Raw genomic sequence first — 22,845 nt, 5'->3', positions numbered from 1 at the left:
AGGGAGAAGGACTTGCTGATTTTCCCTTTTTAAAATTATAAGGCTGCTTAAAGTCCATTCGGATTTAGTGTTGTCCTGGTCATATGCTAAGTCTCAAAGTCTTCTATGGGATTAAGTAGGGAAACTGCATTTCAGCGTTAGAAAGACAGGAAAAAAAGAACATGGAAAACAACTGAGGGCTGGATGGCTTCCCAGGCCGTCCTTCATACAGAAAACCAAAATAATTCCTGATCTGGTCCTGGCGACTATTGGACTTAGCTCTAAAAATCCCAAGAAGGGACCTGGGAAATCACTTATTCAAACTTCTTGCCGCTGCATCCTTTGTTTAAAAGATACCTTAGGTGGAAACATAAAGTATAAAGCAGATTAAAGCGGAGTTGCTTTGATGGGGAGAATGATGGGCTTGGAGCCCTGCCCAGTGTTTCTCTCCCTCCCTCCCTTCCTCCACCTCTCAAGAGAAACCCTGAAGGGGATCCGAGGAGCAGTCACTGGCTTGCAAACTTGTTTTGGGCACAACTCACTGTCAAAACACATTTTATTAAATGACTCAGTATAGGGGCACTTGCACACACACCAACACACATGCGTCGCTGAAACAAAACTTGCATGAAATAATATTTATTCTTACTACATGTCATCATTTCTGACATATTTTTTTCTCATCTAGTCTATTCCATTTAAGAAATACTATTTTTCAGTCCACTAGATTGATGTCACCACCCATGTGGGCAGTTGAAAAACACTGCATTAAACGACTTCATCCTCAAAAGAATTCTAAAGATGAGGAAACTTTTGCTCACATCTGAATTTCCTCCCTCTCCAAGAAACTGATGGAGAAAAAGTATGGTGAGAAGTGGCAAGTGGAGACACTAAAATTTGGATGTCGGGCTGATTCACTTGATCTAAGAAGGGCAGATTCCCTTTTCAGGGAATTGGGAATGCTGACCAAGAGTGATGTCTGGTCTTTTTTCTTATGACAAATCAAGGGACAAGTAAACTTCGTTTCCACTGCATGGACCAGAGAAGCAGGGAAAGTCAGAATCAAGGCAAGTAAAAGATGGAGAAGGAGAGAGAGTGTGTTTGTACTTCAGTCCCTCCTATGGGCTTCTAGTTTATGCCCAAGGCCCAGTTTTATTTTTGTTCTTGGTTCCATAAGCATCTTGTATCCTTTTACTCTCCCATTTTATTAAAATGAAGAAAGAAAGGACAAGAAACGTAGCACAGCCTCTTGCCTTTTGAGACAGAGCACATTCTGTCTATGGAATATGTAAATAATTCTACTCTCTAAATAATTCTACTTCTTACCTATCAAAAAGAAAAAAAAAAGAAATCTAGCACAGTCATGGCAATAAGTTTGAAAATAAGTTGTCATTAATATACATAAAATCTGCTCATGCTACAAAAGTATCACTAACATAAGAAAAAAAAACCTCTTTAAAAGAACAGTACAGACAGTATTTTTGGTGGGTTTAAAGAAAGTGAAAGAGAATACAAATATATGCATTTACGGAAAGAATTCCCAATGTCTACTACTTTTCTACCCTTAGGATTGTCAACTCACTATGTCAATCCGGTGGCAGCCACAGGATTTAAAGGTTTTATTGAACTTTCTTCACTAACTTAAAAGATAAATCTCAAATGCCATCTATTTAAATGTGTGCCCCTTTTTACGTTGCATTTTAGCAAGAGGTTGTAAGAAATACACCTTACAAAAAAATCTGGCCATGGCAAACCTATAACAGGACTTCAAACATATGTACTTCTCCACACCAAATCACCAAATGGGCTTTTATAAGTTTCTTTCTCCAAAAATAAATAAGAGAAAGTAATAAAAAAAGATAAAGCCTTCATACAGAATTGCAGCAATTATATCCCCACAGCTACACTATAACCCAAAAGTTTGCAAAGGCTTTGATTATTGAACCATGGCTGAAGTGAATAATTTGCTTTTCACTAGGAAAACAAGCACATTCATTCTCACCACAATGGAGAGAGGCAGTTTTAATTAAACCTTATCAAAAGATGAATAAAGAATAAACTCAATACCCATTCCACAGAACTCTATTTTCATCTGTTTAGTTTAAGCTTGCCATGTTCATGCAATAATTATCCACTGTCCAAGGAACGCTGCAGTTGTGTTAATGTTGGTAAAGATTTAATTAGCTCAATTATCTGGAGAATATTGAATTGAGGCTCAGCACAGTACAAATTTCTTCAGGCTTTATACATACCTCTGATCAAAATACATGAAACTGAAATCTCAGTGTACAAAAGACTCTAACTTCAACAATTCTACTATTGAAACAGTTCCATACTTCATAATTTTATTACTCCAATTAAAAAAAAACCACAATATAAGTCTTTAGAAGTAGAACTCATAAGTGAAGGCTTATCTTGGTGCAAGAGTGTATGTGTGTTTGTGCGCGCGCCTGTGCCGACACAGTGCATACAGTTAACTTCCTGAATGTGTAAATATGTTTTTAGAAAGTTAATTAAATTTTCCTTTTAGATAAATATTAACACCCAAAGTCCAGTCCTTTTGAAAAATTTTATCTTTTCAATGGAGTCTACATATATTATCTTTTTCTCGGAAAACGAGGCATTTAAAAAGCATTGAAAGCGCAATAACACAGACAACTGTTTCAATCTGTCAGACACCAGGGACAGACAGTAGGGTTCATTTCAGAGAACAGATTGGCCCCCAGCGGCCTGACCTTCCTGGTGGGAAAGAGAACATAGTGCTGTGCTTGACAAGCTCAGCAACAAAGAGGTATATTCAGGTCCCCCCAGTTCAGACACGCTTCTCACAGGGAAAAATGCAAAGCAGGAGAAAGAAATGCACCACTTCCAGCAAAGCAGAGTTTACTCAGATCAGAGACCAGCAACTCACCACAACAAAAAATAACGTATTTAGGAAAGTAGCAAGCACCATTTTATTCACTCATTTTTAACTTCAGAAAGCTCTTATCTGGCCATTGTCAACGTCTTAGCTTTCAACCTCACCTGTGATCCAAGCTCACTGGCATTATCACATCAATTGGAACTCCCAAATATGATTATCCTGATAAAGGTTTTCTTAATTACTCTACCCATTAAGACAGCACAAATTTTCTCTTAGAAGCTGGCTCATGCTAGTTTCAAAGTAAGCACGTCACAGGTTTTGCCTTTATTTTGAAACTCAGATGGATATTTCCTTGTCTTTTAGACCCTTAGATAAACAGACTTTTCATTACTCATTTTTATTTTGAATGTGTGCAGGGTCTTCTACGCAGGTCTCCAAGTGAGCCAAAAATCCAGCAAAAGGATCAACAACAATAAAAAAAAAATCCATAAAGCAATATCCTTAATTTAAAAAAAATCTGAAGCTAAATTCGTTGCTATGTGTAAATACACGTATGTTTCCTAATTTCTAAGGTCAAGTTTTATTGTATATCCTGCTTGATCAGCTACAAGCAATGTTTAGTTTGTATGTTTTCAATTATACATATAATGTGGTAAGATACCACATTTTTTGAAGCTTTAAGCTCCACATAGAAGACCATAAATTTAAAAGGCACTCACAACTGGCCACATTATCCTTATAAACAAATACATTGCTAATTTTTAAAACTCCCATTCTGTGTTTTGAGTACATACTTTCCTGAACTATAAGGATTATGGGTATTTAACTACAAACCAACTAGTGAAGTTGAAATGAGCCCTGATTTCTGACCCATGAATACTGTGATGATTTAATATATAAGCAGGTATTACAGATACACACTCCTCACTACAGACGTGTAGACTATTAGAAAAACTTACGGTGAAGAGTAGACCATTGCATACTATCTAGTTCTTCTTGGGTTAGGAAAGAAGGCATCTTTTTGAAAACTGGACACAGACCATAATCATAAACTCATGTTGCCAGATAAAGGATAACGTTGGTTGGGTGGTGAGAAAACTTGCTCTGCTTAGTGGTCTAAATAACTTGTCTTAACGTTAAACACTTCAACCTCAGAACATTTTGTAAGGAAACAGGGCAAAAATGATGCATGGCGATCACAAACTGTATCTGCCACTTTTTTTTTCTTTGAACCAGCTTTTCTGGGAATTACATTAAGGCCTTCGTTGAGGTGGCAAAGACAGACACAAGTACGGGTTGGTTTTACCTCATTTTTGCTAGTGTGCAAACGCTTTTATGGTGTGACTCACTCAGTGTGGCTCGAAAAGACACCCTTGGAACTTCAGAGTATTCTGTGCAAGAACAAAGGGTGCTTGGGTTCAGTCTGCAACACGAGTCATTTTTACCACACAAATTCCCTTCTTTTGTGCTGGCGAAGGGGGATACTTTGAGCCCTTTGGGTTTTGAAGATCTTCAAACAGACAATAGTGTGCAAACAACGCTCGAGAACATAACTTTACGAGAACAACCTCAAGGCTGAGACCAAGGCTTTGAGAAAGGCTCCTTCAGCAGATTTCCTTCTGCTCTTCACCCCGAACAAAGCCTGCCTGACAATACTGAAATCTCTTTCTTTCTTTGGATTAAACCCCCTTGGCAGGAAAAGTATGCAAATGCTATCTGTGGCTCCCCTGTCAAAGGCTACTCTCACCGGCTATCTTTTCTGTGTCTGGCTCTCCAGCAGACCATCTACCCCCTGACATGGAGTCCAGCCTTCCAATTCAACACCTTTCACTGCTCTGACAGTCAGCTCCCTGGGCCTGCCACTGCCTCTAAAAGGGGCTCATTTAGTCGTAATTAACGATTCCCTGCATATTTCCTAAGGTATGGTAATTGTGCTAAACGCCAACAAGTGAAGCATTCATTCTCCTTCTCATTTAAATCTTTTTTTCCCCCTCAGCAGTCTCCCTCCCTCTGCCTTCTTTTTACCTCACACCACCACAAACCCCTCGCCACACACACACTTTTCTTTTTTCTATTCCTCTCTGGTAACATTTCAAGTAAAGAGATGGAATGAAGGTGGAAATTAGAAACTACAGGAAAACAGTTCAAAAAGCAAAGCTGACTAAATGGTGAAGGAGCGCATGAGAAGTCACAAAGAAACTGAAAGAGAGTTAAAAATGAAAGATTGTTTTTGTTGACACAAATAAATATATGCAAATACATATATTTGAATATTATTTATGTAAAATGGCCACATCATAAGCTGGTTTCAGGTCCCAAATATGTTGTGTACACACAAAATATAAAAATCTTACAAATTCATTTTTGGACACATACATTTTCTTCTCAAAATTGATTTTCACCCTGCGTTGCAAATAAAAGGTACAAATAAAAGGTAATGATTTTGTCTTTGTCTCACCAGCCTCTCTTCTTTATCTTTAAGTCGCAGACGAGAGAGAGAGAAGGTCAAAAATCTTAATTTCTGACCTCTTGCAAACATTTCAAGTCCTGGCAAGTGGGCAGTGGGCCAATGAGGACTGTATTATGTTCTTTCAGGCTGACCAAGGCTACCGTGATCAGGAGATGTTTTCTCTGCTACACCGGGGAATATCAGTTTAATGTATTTCCTTTGTCATTTCCCCTTACACATAAATTTTACACATACAAGAAGAATTAGTTTACTTTTTTCACATTATCACATGTATTTCTCCATGTTATTTGCCTTTATGACCATCATTTTTTTATTCTTGAACTTTATTTATTTATTTTTACACAGCAGGTTCGTATTAGTTATCTATTTTATACACATTAGTGTATATATGTCAATCCCAATCTCCCAATTCAGACTGCGTAACATTCCATCCAGTTTGGTATACTTTAATCTACTTAGTAATTCCTTTTTAAAAATATTTAAGTGGTCTATTCTAAAAAACTTATGTTCAATCTGTCTTATTTTAGCTGTCTTAACATTTTTTCTTTGCCATTATCATCATCATCATCAAAAAAAGTTACTGAATTACTAAACATTAGGTGGTTTTAAGAACTTGGTTAGACTCACTTTAAGATCTTCAAATAATTAACAGTTTGTTTGGATTTAGGCAAAAATGGACATGAAAACTAGAGTTAACTCTTAAAGTTCATAAACATCAGTATGAATATATTCATGAAAACACTTTTGCACACCTACAGAGTGCTAAGCATATTACAAGTTAGACCATGACGATACTAAATTTTTTAAAATATTTATTCACTTATTTGGCTGCACTGGGTCTTAGCTGCAGCATGCAGGATCTTTTTAGTTGCAACATGTGAGATCTTTTTTTTTTTTTCAGTTGCGGCATGCGGGATCTAGTTCCCTGACCAGGTATTGAACCCAGGTCCCCTGCACTGGGAGAGCAGAGTCTTAACCACTGGACCACCAGTGGTTAAGAATTTAGTCCCAAGATACTAAATTCTTAAACATTTCTTTCAACTTCAAAAATTGTCTTAAATTTTTATCCTTGGAAAATCTGTTATCTCATTCTTTAGTTTTTGCATTTCCCCTAAATGTTGTCAATGTGTCTTAATATATGGAATTTTACATATCCACAGAAGTTAAATTAAGGGGGTCATTATTCATTTTACAAAAAATATGCTAACAAAGAAGGCATATTCTTTCAAATAAAATAATGAATTTATGCATAATTTTTCAAGAAACACATTTATGTACATGTTGAAAAATGTATACTAAAGGAGCCATACCCATAATAGATTCACAGAATTTCAGGGCTGGAGAATGAATAGGTTTTCACCAAAGAGAAGGGTAACTGTTGGTACAATTTCTAATATTCTGATATTATGTTAATATAAGTATGAATGGAGTTTTACACATTTCTTTACTTGTTTTCAAGACATGATCTACCATAATAAGAAGTTCAAAGAAAAGGAAAAATACCACGTCTTCTTTCAAGGTTATTATATGATCCCTAAAGGATCTACCAGCTTTAAGATATTTTGACTCTCCTATGTCTGACCAGGAAGTCATATATATCGCCCGCCCCCTGGGCAATCACATTAAAATCCAAACTCTTTAGCATGTCATTCCAGCCCTGTCACAATCTAGCTTCAAATCACTTTTCAGTCCCAACTCTTCTCACTCCACCATCCCCACATCTTTCAGCTTTATCAAACCCTTCCTTAGGATGCTGCACTTTGTGACATGGCTTTGCTCAAAGTGTTTCTCTAGTCCCTCCTTTTGTTCAACCTCTTTTTTCTTTTTTTTTTTAAAGGGACATTTGGTTGGGTTGGGTCTTTGTTGCTGTGCACAGGTTTTCTCTGGTTGCAGTGAGTGGTGGCTACTCTTTGTTGCAGTGCGCAGGCTTCTCATTGTGGTGGCTTCTCTTGTTGCGGAGCACAGGCTCTAGGCACGCCGACTACAGTAGTTTTTGCACGCAGGCTCAGTAGTTGTGGCTCGCGGGCTCTAGAGCGCAGGCTCAGTAGTTGTGGCGCACAGGCTTAGTTGCTCTGCAGCATGTGGGATCTTCCTGGACCAGGGATCGAACCCGCGTCCCCTGCATTGGCAGGTGGATTCTTAACCACTGTGCCACCAGGGAAGTCCCCCAAACCTCTTCTTTTGTGAAATTTTCTCAAGCCCCTCTCGCAGAATTAATTTTTACCTTATTTGTCCTCCCATGTAGCTTTATGAAAATATACTGTAGCCTTTATCACCCTTCAATTTAAATGTTTGTATCTATGTCTCTCAATTGTGATTGTCTTGAAGCTAAAAAACAGTTTTATTTACTACTACTTAGAACAGCACCAAGATAATGGCTACTGAAAAAATACTTGTTGAAAGAACAGAAGATTATGTTATGGTGAGTAAGGCAGACATTCACTCCATTTAAAAATATTTAAGGGACATAAATTATGTGCAATACTAGGTGATGGAGACAAAATTGGGAAATAAGGATAAATCAGTAAACAAATGCCTGTATTCTGAGACCTAGATGCTAATGGGTAAGATGGACAAATACCAGGGGTCTTCAATACAGAGGGGCTGAAACTCTAGCTTTGTTCTCAACATGTGTAAAATAGCCATACATTTATTTGTGGAATAAAGGTATGTGAAAATGTGCTCGACATTACTAATTATCAGGGAAATGCAAACCAAAATCACAATGAGACATCACTTCATACCTGTTAGAATGACTAGCATCAAAAAGAGATAACAGGGACTTCCCTGGTGGTGCAGTGGTTAAGAATCTGCCTGCCAGTGCAGGGAACATGGGTTTGATCCCTGGTTCAGGAAGATCCCACATGCTGCAGAAGAACTAAGCCTGTCTGCCACAACTACTAAGCCTGCACTCTACAGCCCACAAGCCACGACTACTGAAGCCCGCATGCCTAGAGCCCGTGCTCCGCAACAACAGAAGCCATCGCAGTGAGAAGCCCGCGCACTGCAACGAAGAGTAGCCCTTGCTCGCCGCAAATAGAGAAAGCCTGCGCACAGCAACGAAGACCCAACATAGCCAAAAAATAGATAGATAGATAAATAAATAAATTTATTTATTTAAAAAAAAAAGAGTTAAAAAAATACAACCCTAATCTGACTTCTACTCATGCTGAGTAGTTACTTTCAATTCTGAACCCCATAATGCACTCAGATTTCCATGAGCTATCTCAAGGTAGTGGGCAGGGAGGGAAAAGACCTGAGTCCATTCTCCTGAAAGAAGTTGAACGTACACTGAGTCAGCACGCTGTACAGAAAGTCCTCCCGAGTCCTATAAACAAGCTATGTAAAACAGCCTGATGATTCAGTACTGTAGGATCAGAGCGTCACCATTAGGTAAGGTCAAACCTGATGCATATAAAAAAGGGAAAGTTACAGCCCCCCAAAGTAATATACAGCAAAAGTCTTTTAAGAGTTAGCCTTCTAATCATCAAGGACACAGATTTAAATGGCACTCAACTGTAATTTTCAGATGACATCTGTGTGAACAAGAATTGGGATTTTATTCACTGTACTCCAGAAAAACTGAGATAGTCAATTAGACAGACAGAACGGGAATAACTCTGTTGAGCAAAACAAAAAAATTGCAATGAAGAGTAATTTATTCAAGGGGGAAAATGTTACCAGCAAAATTAGCATATTAGAGTTAATGCATGACACTATGGGTATAGAGCAGCAGCTCTCACACTTTTGGGTCTTAAGGACTCTTTATACACTTGAAAATTATAAAGGACACCCCCAGAGCGTTCGTTTATATGGATTACAGCTGTTGGTGTTTACCATATTTGATATTAAAATTGATAATTTAAAATATTTATTAATTCATTAAAACTAACCCAATTGCATGTTAACATAAAAGCACTATTTTAATAAAATAACCATATTTTCCAAACAGAATTAGCAAGAGGGGTGGCACTGCTTTACAATTATGCAAAACTTTTAAATATCTGGCTGAATAGCAGACAGATGGGTTCTCCTATCTGTTTCTGCATTCAGTCTGTTCTACGATATGTTATTATGGTTGATGCAACTGAAGAAAATACCGCCTCTCACAGATATGTAGTTGGAAAAGAAAGAAGTATTTTAATAGCCCTTTCAGATAATTGTGGATATATATTCTTTTATATTATAACAAAACTCAACAAGTGGTAGTTTCTTAAAGATTAGTTGCACTGGGAAATTAGAAACCGTATCCATGAATTCTTTGTACTCTGTTACTTTAAAATTTATTGGTTTATTTTGCACTTTCAGTGAGTATTTTACCCATGCAGTGATTTTCTACAATCACGCACTGGTCATTTGGAAAGTATTGATTCAATGGGTTATACAGCTCTTTTGAACGTTGACACATTTCACTATACAATTTCAAAAAAATCACATTTGCTTATGTCACTACCCATCTCACTTGAAAAATATTTGGAAAGTTGTCAAGCCCACAGTGGCAAATAAAAGTTTTCTATGGTTTCCCCAAATTCTAATTTTCTACTGAAAGCTTTAATTTTATCTTAGGCAGCAAATGCTATTGGTTGTTTTCCTGGGGTGACAGACTCACTTTTTGTTCATTTTTAAGAAACGTCTGCCAAATACCCAAGTCTGAAAAACCATAACCGATAACCACTGTCAGTCATCCCTTAAAGACCATGTTTCAGGGAAAAACAGCCAGTTCCCCTTGCAACTCAAACACCTGCCCACAGCTTTCCCTTGAGAAATCCAGAGTAATTAGGTACACAGTGGAGATGGTTTATGTAAACTTCCCATTTAGTCACACTGAATATTAAAAAGACATTTACTCAAAGGGTGAGCTTTAATAAAATTAATAATCTTAACTGCTTCATCAAGAACATTATTAAGTGAAACTGTGTTTTAAAAACAATTACCATTGTGTGGCGGTAGAGAAAACAGTGCCTAGGACGACAGTTTGGTGCCCCTGCCTTGATTCACGCTAAGGAGCCAGCGGTTTTACTTCCATTGCTTTTGCGCCATTAGTGCAAATGTCAACACAGTCCAAAAGGCAAAGACCAGTTTAATATTATTAAGGAAACAGTTTTGACCCCCATGGAACTTCTGGGGATCCCCAGGGTATATGGACCACACGTTGAGAACTACTGATAAAGAGGACAATTATAAGGATGCCATTTCTTTTCTTTGGAACTAGGGAACTTATCTAAGGGGAACCCATAAATCTGACTGTGAAACTTTCAACAACAAGGTCACTCAATCCATAGAGCTGTGGAAAGATTCAACAAAGGGAATGATAAATATAATGTCAGTATGTATCAGATATTATTTTAGTTGATGGAGAGGAGATTAACTGAGAAGAAGGCAAAATAGCGGAGAGTCTACAATGTCTGTGAATGCAGGGCTGACTTTGGAAAGCCAAGGTGAGGGCAGAGCATGGAGGAAAGAGTGAGAAATGAGACCAGGTATGAACAAAGGCCACTAGTCACCTCCGGCTCTGCATGGCTGGACTCCTTCATCTGGCCCATCTTGACAGGTAAGGGCATCTTACTTCAAGCTTCTGAGACTGTGAAGTCCTTGGGAAGACAACTAGACCCAATCCTCTTATTAAAAATTTTATTGACAGTGTTTTCTTTCAAAATAGTTGACTTATTCATTTTTCTAATAAATCTGTCAGTTATTAACAAATTGAGTTACTGTGGAAGAATAAAACATCTTAACTTTAGATGAGCTATTTCAAAAGTCTTTCATAATTTTTTTTTAAAGGCCAGCTCCTGGACCACACAATAAAGCTCCCAAATAAGGGGATGAGTGGATTCACACTGATGTTTAAATTTTTAGATTTGACAAAAGTAATGCAGTATATCTTGACAGCTATATTCAGTAGCTTAATGCTAAGCTTTTCATGCTGAATACAGAACAGAATGAATTTTCCACCAGTGTTTCCACTAGGAGATTTTAGGATTCCTATTCACTTAAGACAGCAATCTGAGGCCGCTTGATAAAACAAGCACTGGTTATTTCATAACTGCCTCATAAAATGTCTCAGTATTTAAGAGAAAAGAAAACTCAAGACAAAAACATTTTGAAAATATATGTTGTAATCAAAATCTGGATGCTAAGTAAACATCCTTTAGTGTTCAGCCAGAAAGACTTGCAGCTGTGGCATCTGTGACTTAAAATAACAGAATAAAGATCTCCATGTAAAGGATAAATGATATCGTAAAAGTTTCTTATCAAAAGAAAATACATTTTCTGATGGAATTTATGTAGGAAAAAGCTTTACACTAAAGCCCATTTAATGCATTGTAAAAAATACTGAAACCTTTAAATTTGGAGTTTGGTTCGAGTACATGCTAGGCAATATTATTTTCTGTTTCGCCACTACATTCTCTTTTTACAAATTGCAGATTAATTCTTCCTGTAAGGACACTTTTTTATTTTAGTTTTGTTTGTAACTATGCTACTGTAAGTTGTTGACTTTATGATAAAATATCAAATTCTATCCAGATGAACTGACAACTAGGCTCCAGTTTCATTACTGGAGAGCTGCTCCTTTAAAAAAAAGATTAAAGTTTTCACATTGTACCAAAATATGATATAGTCATATTCTAAAATATACATGTATATTTTAACATGGATTCAATCTAAATCTCCCAAAGGGCAAACGCTCTCCTCTATAAATGAGATTTCATGAGAATCTGGAACCCTGGTTTGATTGTGTAGCCTAGCTAAGCACTGAAGATAAACACCAAGCCTGTTATAATTCAGTATGCAACTGAGCTAGTCTTCCACACCAGCAGAGGAAAAAGAAAAAAAAAAAATCCCGTTATTTTCTAAAGTTGCCCATCTCTATCCGTTTGTCGAGCTGCCACAATTGCCCAGATAAAACATTTGAGAGTATGTCAGCTTTAATTAATGTAACATGACCTGATCATTTCCACAGTTAAGAATAAAGAAGTTTGCATTCTTTAAATCCAAAGCGCAACCTGGAGATTATGCTAAATTGCTTCATTCATAGTCCACACTCCTCTGCTCGTGTCAGAAGGACAGCATTTGTCCCCTCTAGTGATAAACAAATTATACATGAAATCAATTCCACTTCACAATCATTTTCCCTATTGGGTATTATCTTTCCTTCTCTGCTCCCTCCAGTTAAGCCCGCATCCTGTAACTTGCTAATGAGCTGGGGGCTTTCTGTTCCAGGTGGCACCCCCTGCCTCGAAGTCATGACATTTCCCATTTCGAATGCTGCTGGCATTTTTCGACAGCTCCTGCTAACTAGCCTTTTTGACCTGCACTAAGAGGAACTCATCTGATCGAATCCTCTAACCTGCCAATCATTCCAGCAAATGATCTTCACAGTCACTCCCAAGGCAGGAATGGAAAAAAAAAAAGGAAATGCGAGTGAGAGAATGAGGGAGTAGGCAAGCGGCTGCCTCTGCAGCTACCTAATGAGAATGCTTTAAGTCTCTGAGGCAGCGGAAACACTGAAAAACTGGTGGGAAAATTAGGACACAACTGAATGCCTGGCTCTGTAATTACTGACTTCTTTCCATCCTGAGATCATTTTGAGAGCAACACCTCTGAGATGTGCCAGTTTCTAAAGAACACACAAGAACACCCTACCTTATGTAGAGAAAATAGATTTATTTCTCCTGCCACTATCAATATGCAATTCTCATAATCCCACTCTGTCAAACAGCATCCTTTGCAGAATTAATTATGTGCTGTAAGCTTGTTAAGTGTGCATTTGTAAACTAGGGATGATTATCATGTTGGCCACAGTGAAGAAAGGACCTCTTTTTTTTTCCCCAGGCATATTTTAAATGTTGCCACCATTTAGGGGGTGTTGATTTTCACATGTTTACATAAAAACAAATAGGTATGGTGAAAGTTGGCATTGGGCTCAGGGAGGATTTAACACTGACAACATAGGATAATCTGGACATTCTTGATTTTAATGAAGGTAAAATAATTTTTGTTCCTTCCAGATTTTTCTTGCCTATGCACAATCAGTTTATTTAGTGGGTTCCCAGCCCACAGAATAACCCAATACTTTAGGAAAAAAGATCTACTACATGGACCTTTGGCAATGGATCACAATTCTAGATATCTTAACATGAAGTAGATTTGTTGACCAAGGAATGATACAATATAATTACATGTGATCATTACACCATTTATATAATAATGTAAAATAAATACTGTACATGATTTAATTGCACATGATAATCACACATCTTTCCCCATTTATAGTAATTAGGCCAATAGCCCCATTTACAGTAATTATTATATGTAATTGAGGGCATTTTACTAATTGCATTGAAAATGATAATCCAGAGCAATTAAAAATCCAAGGGCACTATACATAATGCAAACTACATTAAAAGAATGGTGGTAATTTAAAGGGAAAAAATTCAGCCAAGTATGGAATTTAAGTGTACAGTATTAGATTCCATGCTTGGCATGCCCGCTAATATTTTTTATGAGATCAATTTCTCAAACTTGTGTATTGTTTCTTTTCTAGATCTTGTACACTATTTCATCAGCTGGAGAAGTTATCCTTTGTTTAATCTAAGACATTATTCTAACAACTCTAGGACTGTTGAAAAATTATTCTATTTGGCTGTGTGAGTGTACAGTGTGTGTGTGTGTCTATGTGTGTGTGTGTGGGGTAGAGGAAACAGCTATCCTAAATTCCAAAGGAGACCCACTAAATTATTCATTTGCACAACCAATTTGATGTTCTTAAAAGCTTTATTCATTGAAGCATCTCAGAGTATTGCAAACATTTTGTTAAATATACTTGTAATAATTTAGCTAAAATGTTTAACTTTGTTAGACTTGAAATACATTCGGGTTGTGGTTTTCATCACATTTGCTATCTGTCTAGAATTTTAATGTGTCTAAGGACCGAATCCCTGGCTTTTGTCCCAGGGCCCCAGTGTCTATCTCTCCTCAATCCCACTCCCCTATTTCTACCCAGACAAAGCTTGTCTGTGAGGAGCATCTCAGGAGTGATGAGCATTTGTGGGACAATGGCAATAGTTTCAAGTTTTTGCCTTCTCTTCTCGACATTGTCATTTAGACATTGTCCTCTATGCATTCAAATGTCATCCCAGACCATCAGCCCACTTCAACTCAAACAGCCTCCTTTTATGCTCAGACACTTCTTAGAGTATCCGCAGACCACAAAGACTGTCTAGTGGGACTCAGCTGCTATCCTGGTATTAATAATACAATACAGTGCACTTAGGGCATAGACGATTCCCTCTGTATCCCAAATTCATAAGAATCAACATTAAATGAAAAGGAAAAATAGAGCACCTGAACTGATTATAGTTATATGTGATTGTTAACTTCATAATAGTTTGGCCAAGCATTCTAATAGATATCTTGCTAGTAGCCCTATCACATCTATGCCCACTACTTATAAGAAAGCGTCACTCGTGTTATGCTGCTGGCTAAATAGTCCCTAAGAAATTAATTTCGGTTTTAAAAAGACGGAAGATGCAAGTTGCAGTGCTATTCTCACCCCCCGCCCCCCACACCGGCCCATCATCCTCAGTTTGAAAGCTCATCTGACCTGGAAACATTGAATCTCAAAAACACAGCCGATTTTTGAGCATCTGTAGGCTGATGAACCAATTTGTGGAGCATCAAACAAGTTTCTTCTCTTTTAGCCGTTTTGCTTTTAAAAACTCTCAGAGAAGGGTAAAGGAAAAGCAAGGACAAAAACCCCTCTATTTTTAATGTAAAAAATATCACTCTGAATTCTTTGTTTTTAAGAAAAACACACTGAAATATTTAAAGGTAATGGAGCATCGTGTGAGGAAAAACTGTGTTATGTGCACACATTTGTGTGTCTGTGTGAGAAAGAGAGAGAGAGGGAGAAAGAATATGATAGAGCAAATGTAGTAAAATGCTAACATTTGGGGGAAGTGGATGTTGTGTATCAGCCATTCTTTGTACTACTCCTGCAACTTTTCTGTAAATCTGAAATTACGTCAATATAGAGAAAAGTAAATACTTTAAAAAATGCACTCTGGATGAATGAAGCATGATATATTAAACTTCCTTTTCATTCTGCTTTGTGACAACCCAGGACAGAATTAAGCAAATTAGATAGTAAAGGACTTAGTCTTTGGCGAACCCCTTCACAGGGCTGGTGGACGGGGTGTGGGGTACAGATCAGAGGAGACCCAAAGGAAGGGAAGGCCAGAGGGGCAGAGAAGGGACTGGGAGAAGAGTCAAACTTCCTTGGCCCATTATTTTGCTAAGTAGTGGATTTAGAGGACGTAATAGACTCTCTTGGGCAAAGGGGAAGCTAAGGAAAGGGGGGTGGAGAAACTAAACCACATTCCAGCCTTTTCTCAATCAAATGTTCACAAACGTAGTCTGCATGTGTATGGTTCGAAGCACTGTCAAGTTCCTGAATAATATATATTTCTTAATCTGCAGCAACGTAGAGGTAACGACAAAAACCAGGGATTCTTTAAATAAAACCTGCGAGGAACACTAAGGTTTGTTTCCCCCTCTGCCTGTTGTTATTTCCACAACTACTGCTGTCAACTACATGAGACAACAGAGATAATAAACAGAGATAAAACTGTAGTTTGATAGGAAAAAAATTTGCAGAGTCATGCAGAAAATAACAGTTCTAGCAGGAGAAAAATAATAAATCTTTCTGCTACTGAAAGAAAACTAGATCCAACACTTGAATTTCTTATACTGTGATAAGTACTAATGGGTGTTATCTCCTTTTGTGTCTACAGTTGAGAAGACGCAACATGGCTTAAAAAGACCGTTAGTCAAAAATAGCACATATTGAGGATGTTGTTACTCCATGAAAACTGGAGTTTCCCTCTATACTTGTCTGATTTTTCCCTTGGTAGTGTACAGGCCAAGCGAGTGCCTTCCATCTATACTGCTTGCTTTCCTAGAAGCTTCAGAGACTGCTAAGCCCAGAGCCCTCTTCTGAGGGGTTCCTTAAGGAAAGGTTGGCCACACAGTTCACAGCTCAGCTGACTGGACACACCCAACAGCCTTGCTCAAAGCCTTGTTCTCTCTCCATGATGATGGCCACACCAATCAGAGCTGTTCTGGACTGGAGGAGGGTCTGAATCTGAAGAAAAGAGCTTGGCTATAGACTGCCCCGGGAATAGAGGGACAAGAGAAGCAATGATAAGCAGGATTCATGAATAAGCAGAAACAAGTCAGCAAAAGCCACGAGATGAAGAGAAGATAAAAGTACTGTTAGTCAATGCAGGGACAGAAGAGGTCACAGCATGACGGAGAGCTAGAGGGCGCTGTTTCTCCAGGGGCAGGTACCAGAGTTGAGATGGCGGTTGAGTTTGACAGCAGACAAACCAAAGCTCCTGTGGATCCTGACGGCCATTCAGGATTTGTGAGGCCTGCCATGCAGCTTTAAGAAGTCTAAGGACTGTCCACCTGTTCTTCCTTACTTCCCTGAGCAATCTCAACACAGACCACCATCCCTGAGGAAACCGCACCATGTTTCCTTCCCCCGAAAGATCCCCACGCCCGCTTCCTCGTGATGGCTCCTGTCCCTGTGACACAGCGCTTTCTGTGGCTCTCAGTCAACCGTCTCTGTCCCTCTCACTTTGCCACCTGCCTCTTTCCTCACTTGAGTGTCTCTCTTCTGCAAACGTTTTGAGCTTCTCTGAAGTGGCTATATTCTAGAACTGAAACATATTTTTACTGATTGAATTCAGTTCAATTTTCCTGATTCCTCAAAGGCAGGCAGGAGAAACGCTCTTCACCCGTGCTGTCCAGTAGAACGTTCTGTGATGCTGGAAAGGTCCTCGCTCTGCCCTGTCTCTATGGTGGCCACTAGTCATGGTGGGTAATGAGCACTTGAAACGTGTACTGCTACTGGGGGAACAAGGTTGTAATTTAGTTTAATTGTTTTTTTTTTTTTTTTTTTTTTTGGCGGTACGCGGGCCTCTCACTGTTGTGGCCTCTCCCGTTGCGGAGCACAGGCTCCGGACGCGCAGGCTCAGCAGCCATGGCTCACAGGCCCAGCTGCTCCGCGGCATGTGGGATATTCCCGGACTGGGGCACGAACCCATGTCCCCTGCATCGGCAGGCAGACTCTCAACCACTGCGCCACCAGGGAAGCCCTAGTTTAATTTTAATTAATTAAAAATGAACTTAAAATAGCTACACGTGGCTAGTGGTTACCCTGCTGGACAGCACAACTTTATATTAATCTTCCTTAAAAAAAAGGGAAGGGAAAGGAAGGGATGGCTTTTCCTATTTTGTCTTTATCCAGTCCTAGCCCAAATAAGTTGATTATTTTACTTCATAAATGTACAATTCTTAAATAGTTACCGAACAGGTCATAATATGTGGTTCAAAGGTTACCTACATCAACATCCTTTGGGGTTCTTTAAAATGCGGAAGACCCCAGGACCCTGGATTTTTAAAAACTCACCAGGGGTTTTGGCACTGCCCCCCACTTCCCCAGGGTGTGTGAACACCTCTCTAATGAACGTTCAGTTAGCGATGCCAGAGAGTCTTAAGCACCAATGAATTATATTTTGCCTGGAGTTCGGTTTTTTAAAAAATCTTTCTCTTATTTAATTAAAATTCTTGAGCAATTTATGCATCCTACTGTTTACCTGGCAGCCTACTTTTAGGAAATTATTGCTTGATGACTGAGTCAGACAGAAAGAGTCTACCACATTTTTTTTTCATTTTCATATGATACTTAAATAACATTGATTAGCAAAGATAATATACTAGAAAGCAAGGAGAGGGTCACCAAAATATGCATGCAGTTAACTTCTTGCACTTGAACCAAATACAGTTTTTGCACGCACCAGACAGGTATTTCTATATTTATTATGAATTTAATAGGGTTTGAAGACCAATTGATTCATTAAAAAGAGATGTTCCATAATGAGCATATACCATTTCAGGAAAATTATAAAACATCTATCTAAAAGATTAGAGGCCATTCTTATCCCCTGTATTCAGCAAAAGGAGAGCAGACAAGAGTGACTGTGCACTTCCTCTCTCAATTCAGAATAACTGGAAAATTAAGCTCAGCCTGGGGGTGTATTCAGTATCACTGTGCACAAATATAAGTGATACTAGTGGATGTGATATTCAATATAGTTTCCGGTCTTTCCCTTAGGGAAAATTTGTATGCGTATTTAAGGCGCTCTCAGACTTTAGGAAAGTCCTATCCTTTAATGCTGATAAAAAGGGTGGGGACAATCTATGCAATCTGTAGTCTATTCATATCTTTAGAGGATAACAAACTGTAGGAAGCACAGCATCTTGATCATCCATTGGCTGCATTTTTAAACTTAGGTGCATGTGGTTTTCTTTTCGTTTCATTTGGTTACAAGACTCTGAAACCAAAATTGCTCTCTGTTGCAAAGAAAAATGCTTCTCATTAGCTTTTCCAGTAAGGCCAGTTTATGTAAATCCAGGATTATTAACTAAATAACTGAAGTGACCTTAGTATATTCAAGTTTAGAAACAATTTGGCATTGTGGTATAAGAGAAAACTTAGGACTTGAAACGCTCCTCTCTACTCAGTCCTCTGTCATTTCAAAACCAGAAGTGATACAATGCATTTTCCACATTTACCTCTGTAACTCCCCAGAGAGAGGTGGCTAAAATACTAGGTTACAGTCTTAGGCTCTCTGAGCCCTCAACCTCTTGCCGCTTCCTCTCCTTCCCAATCTCTCTGCTTTACAAAGAACTGGGGCATTTGAGGAAAATTTAAGATGCCTCAGCTTGTTCTAAACTGTTAATTAATTCATCAACAACAAAATCAAAATCTAGGGAATTACATATTTTCTTTATGAATACCCTTATTTATGTAGACTTTTTGTTTGTTTGTTTGTTTGTTTGCAGTACGCAGGCCTCTCATTGTTGTGGCCTCTCCTGTTGTGGAGCACAGGCTCTGGATGCGCAGGCTCAGCGGCCATGGCTCACGGGCCCAGCTGCTCCACGGCATGTGGGATCTTCCCGGACCGGGGCACGAACCCGTGTCCCCTGCATTGGCAGGCGGACTCTCAACCACTGCACCACCAGGGAAGCCCTATGTAGACTTTTGACTCTATAATGTCTACAATATAGACACTGGTATTCAGCTATTGATTAGAATCAGCTCCACTGTGCAGGATGTATTAGGCCAATATATAGGCTATGCTATTTCATCTCTAAGATGAACCCATTTGATTAAAAGAAAACCCTACAAAGGTGAAAAATTAAAATGATTTCCTTTTTTGCTGACTGACAGAAAACTCTTAAAATCCAGCTTCCATGCAGCTTTTCTAAGAAAAAGAAATTTAGATGTTTCCTTAATATAATGTTGAATCAAACTGAGGTATCTGGATTTTGAAGAAAACAACAAAGGCAGTAATAATATTAAAGCTTTAAAAGTTGATGTGAAAAAGACAAAATTCATAGAGAACATATTTCTAGTATTATTAGATAATTCTAGAGGAAGAGGTTCTAGATAATACCCTTGAATCTAGTTTTAAAAACATACTACAAAGAAAAAACATCTTTGTAAAGGCTTTTAAATACTGATGACTGTAGTTCCGAGCAGCTCTTTAAAATCTCTTTTTCACTTAGCAGTTTTTCAGACCTTATGGGCAATGCTTCTATCCAGTGAGCATGATTTGATTTACACGGAAAAGCTGACCTGAAACACATTCTAGCCGTTTTGACTGGCCAGGCTCAGGTCACAGAGATCTCAAAAGAGCAGAGAAGAAAGGGCACAGACCTGCGATGGAAATTCAAGCTTGCTTGTGTGTATGTGTGTATGTGTGTATGAGGCAGCAGCACAAATAAGGTCCAATTTTTGTTTTGTTCTACTGAATTGGCTAAGGGATTTATAAAGTCAGGGGCTCTCATTATGGTAATGCAGGTCAAATACTCTCAATAGCATCTGCTGCAACCCTCATGAATTAAAACCATTCTCAGAACCAGGAGGTAACTGGTCAAAAACTCAGCCCCACTCTTTGTCTGACCAATTGAAGTGAGAGTACAAATGCTACTGGGTGAATAAAGTTGTGCTTCCGGGTAACTTTTTATCCAATAGGGAGAAATAACCAGAAGAATGAAGAATCTTATGTATGAAATAGCAAGTCTACTAGTAACACTTCCCGACTGGCATTTATACACCATCTTTTATCAATCTGGGAATCTTTTCTCCAATCATTCATAAATCACCACCATACTCCTGAGAGGCCAAAATTGACCTCCACATTGAGCATACACAAAAGCTAAGTCCAAATGTATTGACTAATCACCCACAAGACAATGTGGACATGTAATCTGCTGACAGTTCAGCCTGTTAACATTTCACATTAAGAGAGAGAGGAAGGAAGAGGAGCCCTTGCGATGCTGTCTGTATCTTTCAATTCACTGGAACATTTAATTCCTGAACAGCCACACAAGCAAGTAACAATATGGGCTAGCAAATAAAAAGCCTTCCTCACAAAAAAGTTGGTTCTCTGTTTGCTTCAGAGTTATGTTGCATTAAATGAAAAGATACATATAGGCGTAAACTTCCAAAAAACCCAGACATTTCCAACTGGCACTAAAGACACAGCCTTTTCAGAAGTTGCCATCTTATGCTTTTTTCTGTAAAGCCTGTGTGATGACCGGGACAGGCCGACAGGCTCAGAGACTATCTCGTTTAGGTTCTGCTTTACATCTGCAGAATAGCAGAGGCCAAAGAATCGAATAGGAAAAAAATAAAATAAATGCTTCACCACAACAAGGTCTGTACTAGGGGCCACCCAGGAATCAGAAATGAGTGAAGTGGCCCAAAGGGCCACTAAACTAAACTAGGGAGCCCATGTCCTTTCCAAAGGAGGCAGCCACAGTTCAGTTACATACACAAACTTCTGGCAGGAATGTGAGTTTAGTGTTGCCAAAGCTGCTGATTTCTCGAGAAAAGCCGGAAACCCAGACTTTGTGTAAAATCTCCTCATTTTAAAATGGGAGCAATCAAGGAAAATAATTGTGTGGGCCACACAAAGCAGGTCTGTGGCTTAAATATCCTCCGAGGTTAACCATTTTCTAGCCTCTATGAAGGATGGGTGAGTAGTGAAATGATCTGCTTATGACTAAAATGGTTTGCTTATGACTACATAAATAAAGGACCATTGTGGTTAGACTCCAGCAAGTGCCTAAAAATACAGAAATGACTGACAGCACTCTGCCTCACTAGAATCTGTAATGAATGCCATAACAAACATAAGAGATTCATAAGATACTTAGGAAAAAATAAGTCTGAAATATTTCATTTGAAAGATTGACTCAATGTCTTTTCACAATTACTTTCCAAGTAAAGTAGGTCATCTTACCTGTGCTCTCTTGAGACTGCTGTGCGCATCAGTGCTTGCTATTTGATAGACTTTTGCCATAACTATTGTTTTTCCCAAAGGCCCGCATACTTTCTCCAGCTTCTGGTTGCAATCTTACATTTGGGACGGTAAAAATAGAAGACACTGTGGACAGAATGAAAAGTTTTCATTTACATATTTATAGGTGTATTTAGAATCTTTTCTTTCAAAATTGGAGGCTGAGATGCAATGCTGGATGTCCCGCACATAAAACATCATGGTATGCATTGGTCTTTGAAATGTCGTCACAGCCACACACACACACACTCACACAGATTTACACACACATACGACAGGATAGTCTGCCTTCCCCTCCAAGCCACAGCTCAGCTGATCTCTCATACTTCTCTGATCTAGAACAATAAGCCTGAATTTGGAAACAACATATTTTGCCCTTTCTTTGTGCATTCTTTCATTCATTCTTTGAAGAAATATTTATTGAGCCCCACACTGTTCTAGGTTTTCAGAATCCTGTAGTGTATCAATCAGAATGAAAAGAAACCCTGGTTTTTGTAGATTCCACTTAGGGGAGACAGATGATAAACACTCAGATGAATATATCAACTAGTTGTAAGTGTTCTGAAGAATAATAAAGCAGGAAGAGAAACAGGAAGTGCCTGGGTGGAAGCAGGTCAGTGAAGGCTTCCCAGGTAAAGGTACCTTTGAGCAGAGAGCCAAAAAGGTGAGAGGGCAAGTCATGCATATATCTAGAGCAAGAGCAAGCACGAACTGAAGAAAGAAGAAACAGCAAAGCCTCTCTAAGGAGCAAGAGAAGGAGCAGGCAAAACAGTTAGACGGCTATTGTAGAAACACAGGTGAAGGAAGATGGTGAGTGACATGGGGCAGTGATGGCAGTGGAGAAGTGATGATGGTCTATTGATCTATTTTGAAGGTAGCATCAACAGGGTCTACAGAAGAACCGGGTTTGGGTACGACAAAAGAAGAGGAGTCAAGGGTAACTTCCAACAACTGGAAGAATGACATTGCCCCTTATTAACGAGGTGAAGACTATAAAATGAGCAAGTCTAAGGGAAAAGATAAGGAACTCAGTTCTGGTAATATGAAGTTAGAAACGCCTACTAGACGTCCAAATGGAGATGTTAAGTAGTCAGCTG

General features: G+C 38.7%; 1 protein-coding gene across 1 annotated transcript in view; it reads right to left on the bottom strand.

Moving 5' to 3' along the window:
- CDK14 (cyclin dependent kinase 14) overlaps positions 1-22,845 on the bottom strand; it is a 581,983-nt gene that overhangs the window by 59,215 nt on the left and 499,923 nt on the right. The window contains exon 14 of the mRNA XM_060157002.1: positions 21,692-21,835. Coding sequence (XP_060012985.1) covers positions 21,720-21,835 — 116 coding nt within the window. The 3' untranslated portion in view covers positions 21,692-21,719. The remainder of the gene's footprint in view (positions 1-21,691; positions 21,836-22,845) is intronic.

The sequence above is a fragment of the Lagenorhynchus albirostris genome, chromosome 8 (assembly GCF_949774975.1).
Source record: "Lagenorhynchus albirostris chromosome 8, mLagAlb1.1, whole genome shotgun sequence".
In the NCBI taxonomy this organism is placed as follows: domain Eukaryota; kingdom Metazoa; phylum Chordata; class Mammalia; order Artiodactyla; family Delphinidae; genus Lagenorhynchus; species Lagenorhynchus albirostris.
This window is presented reverse-complemented; position numbering and strand designations above follow the sequence as displayed.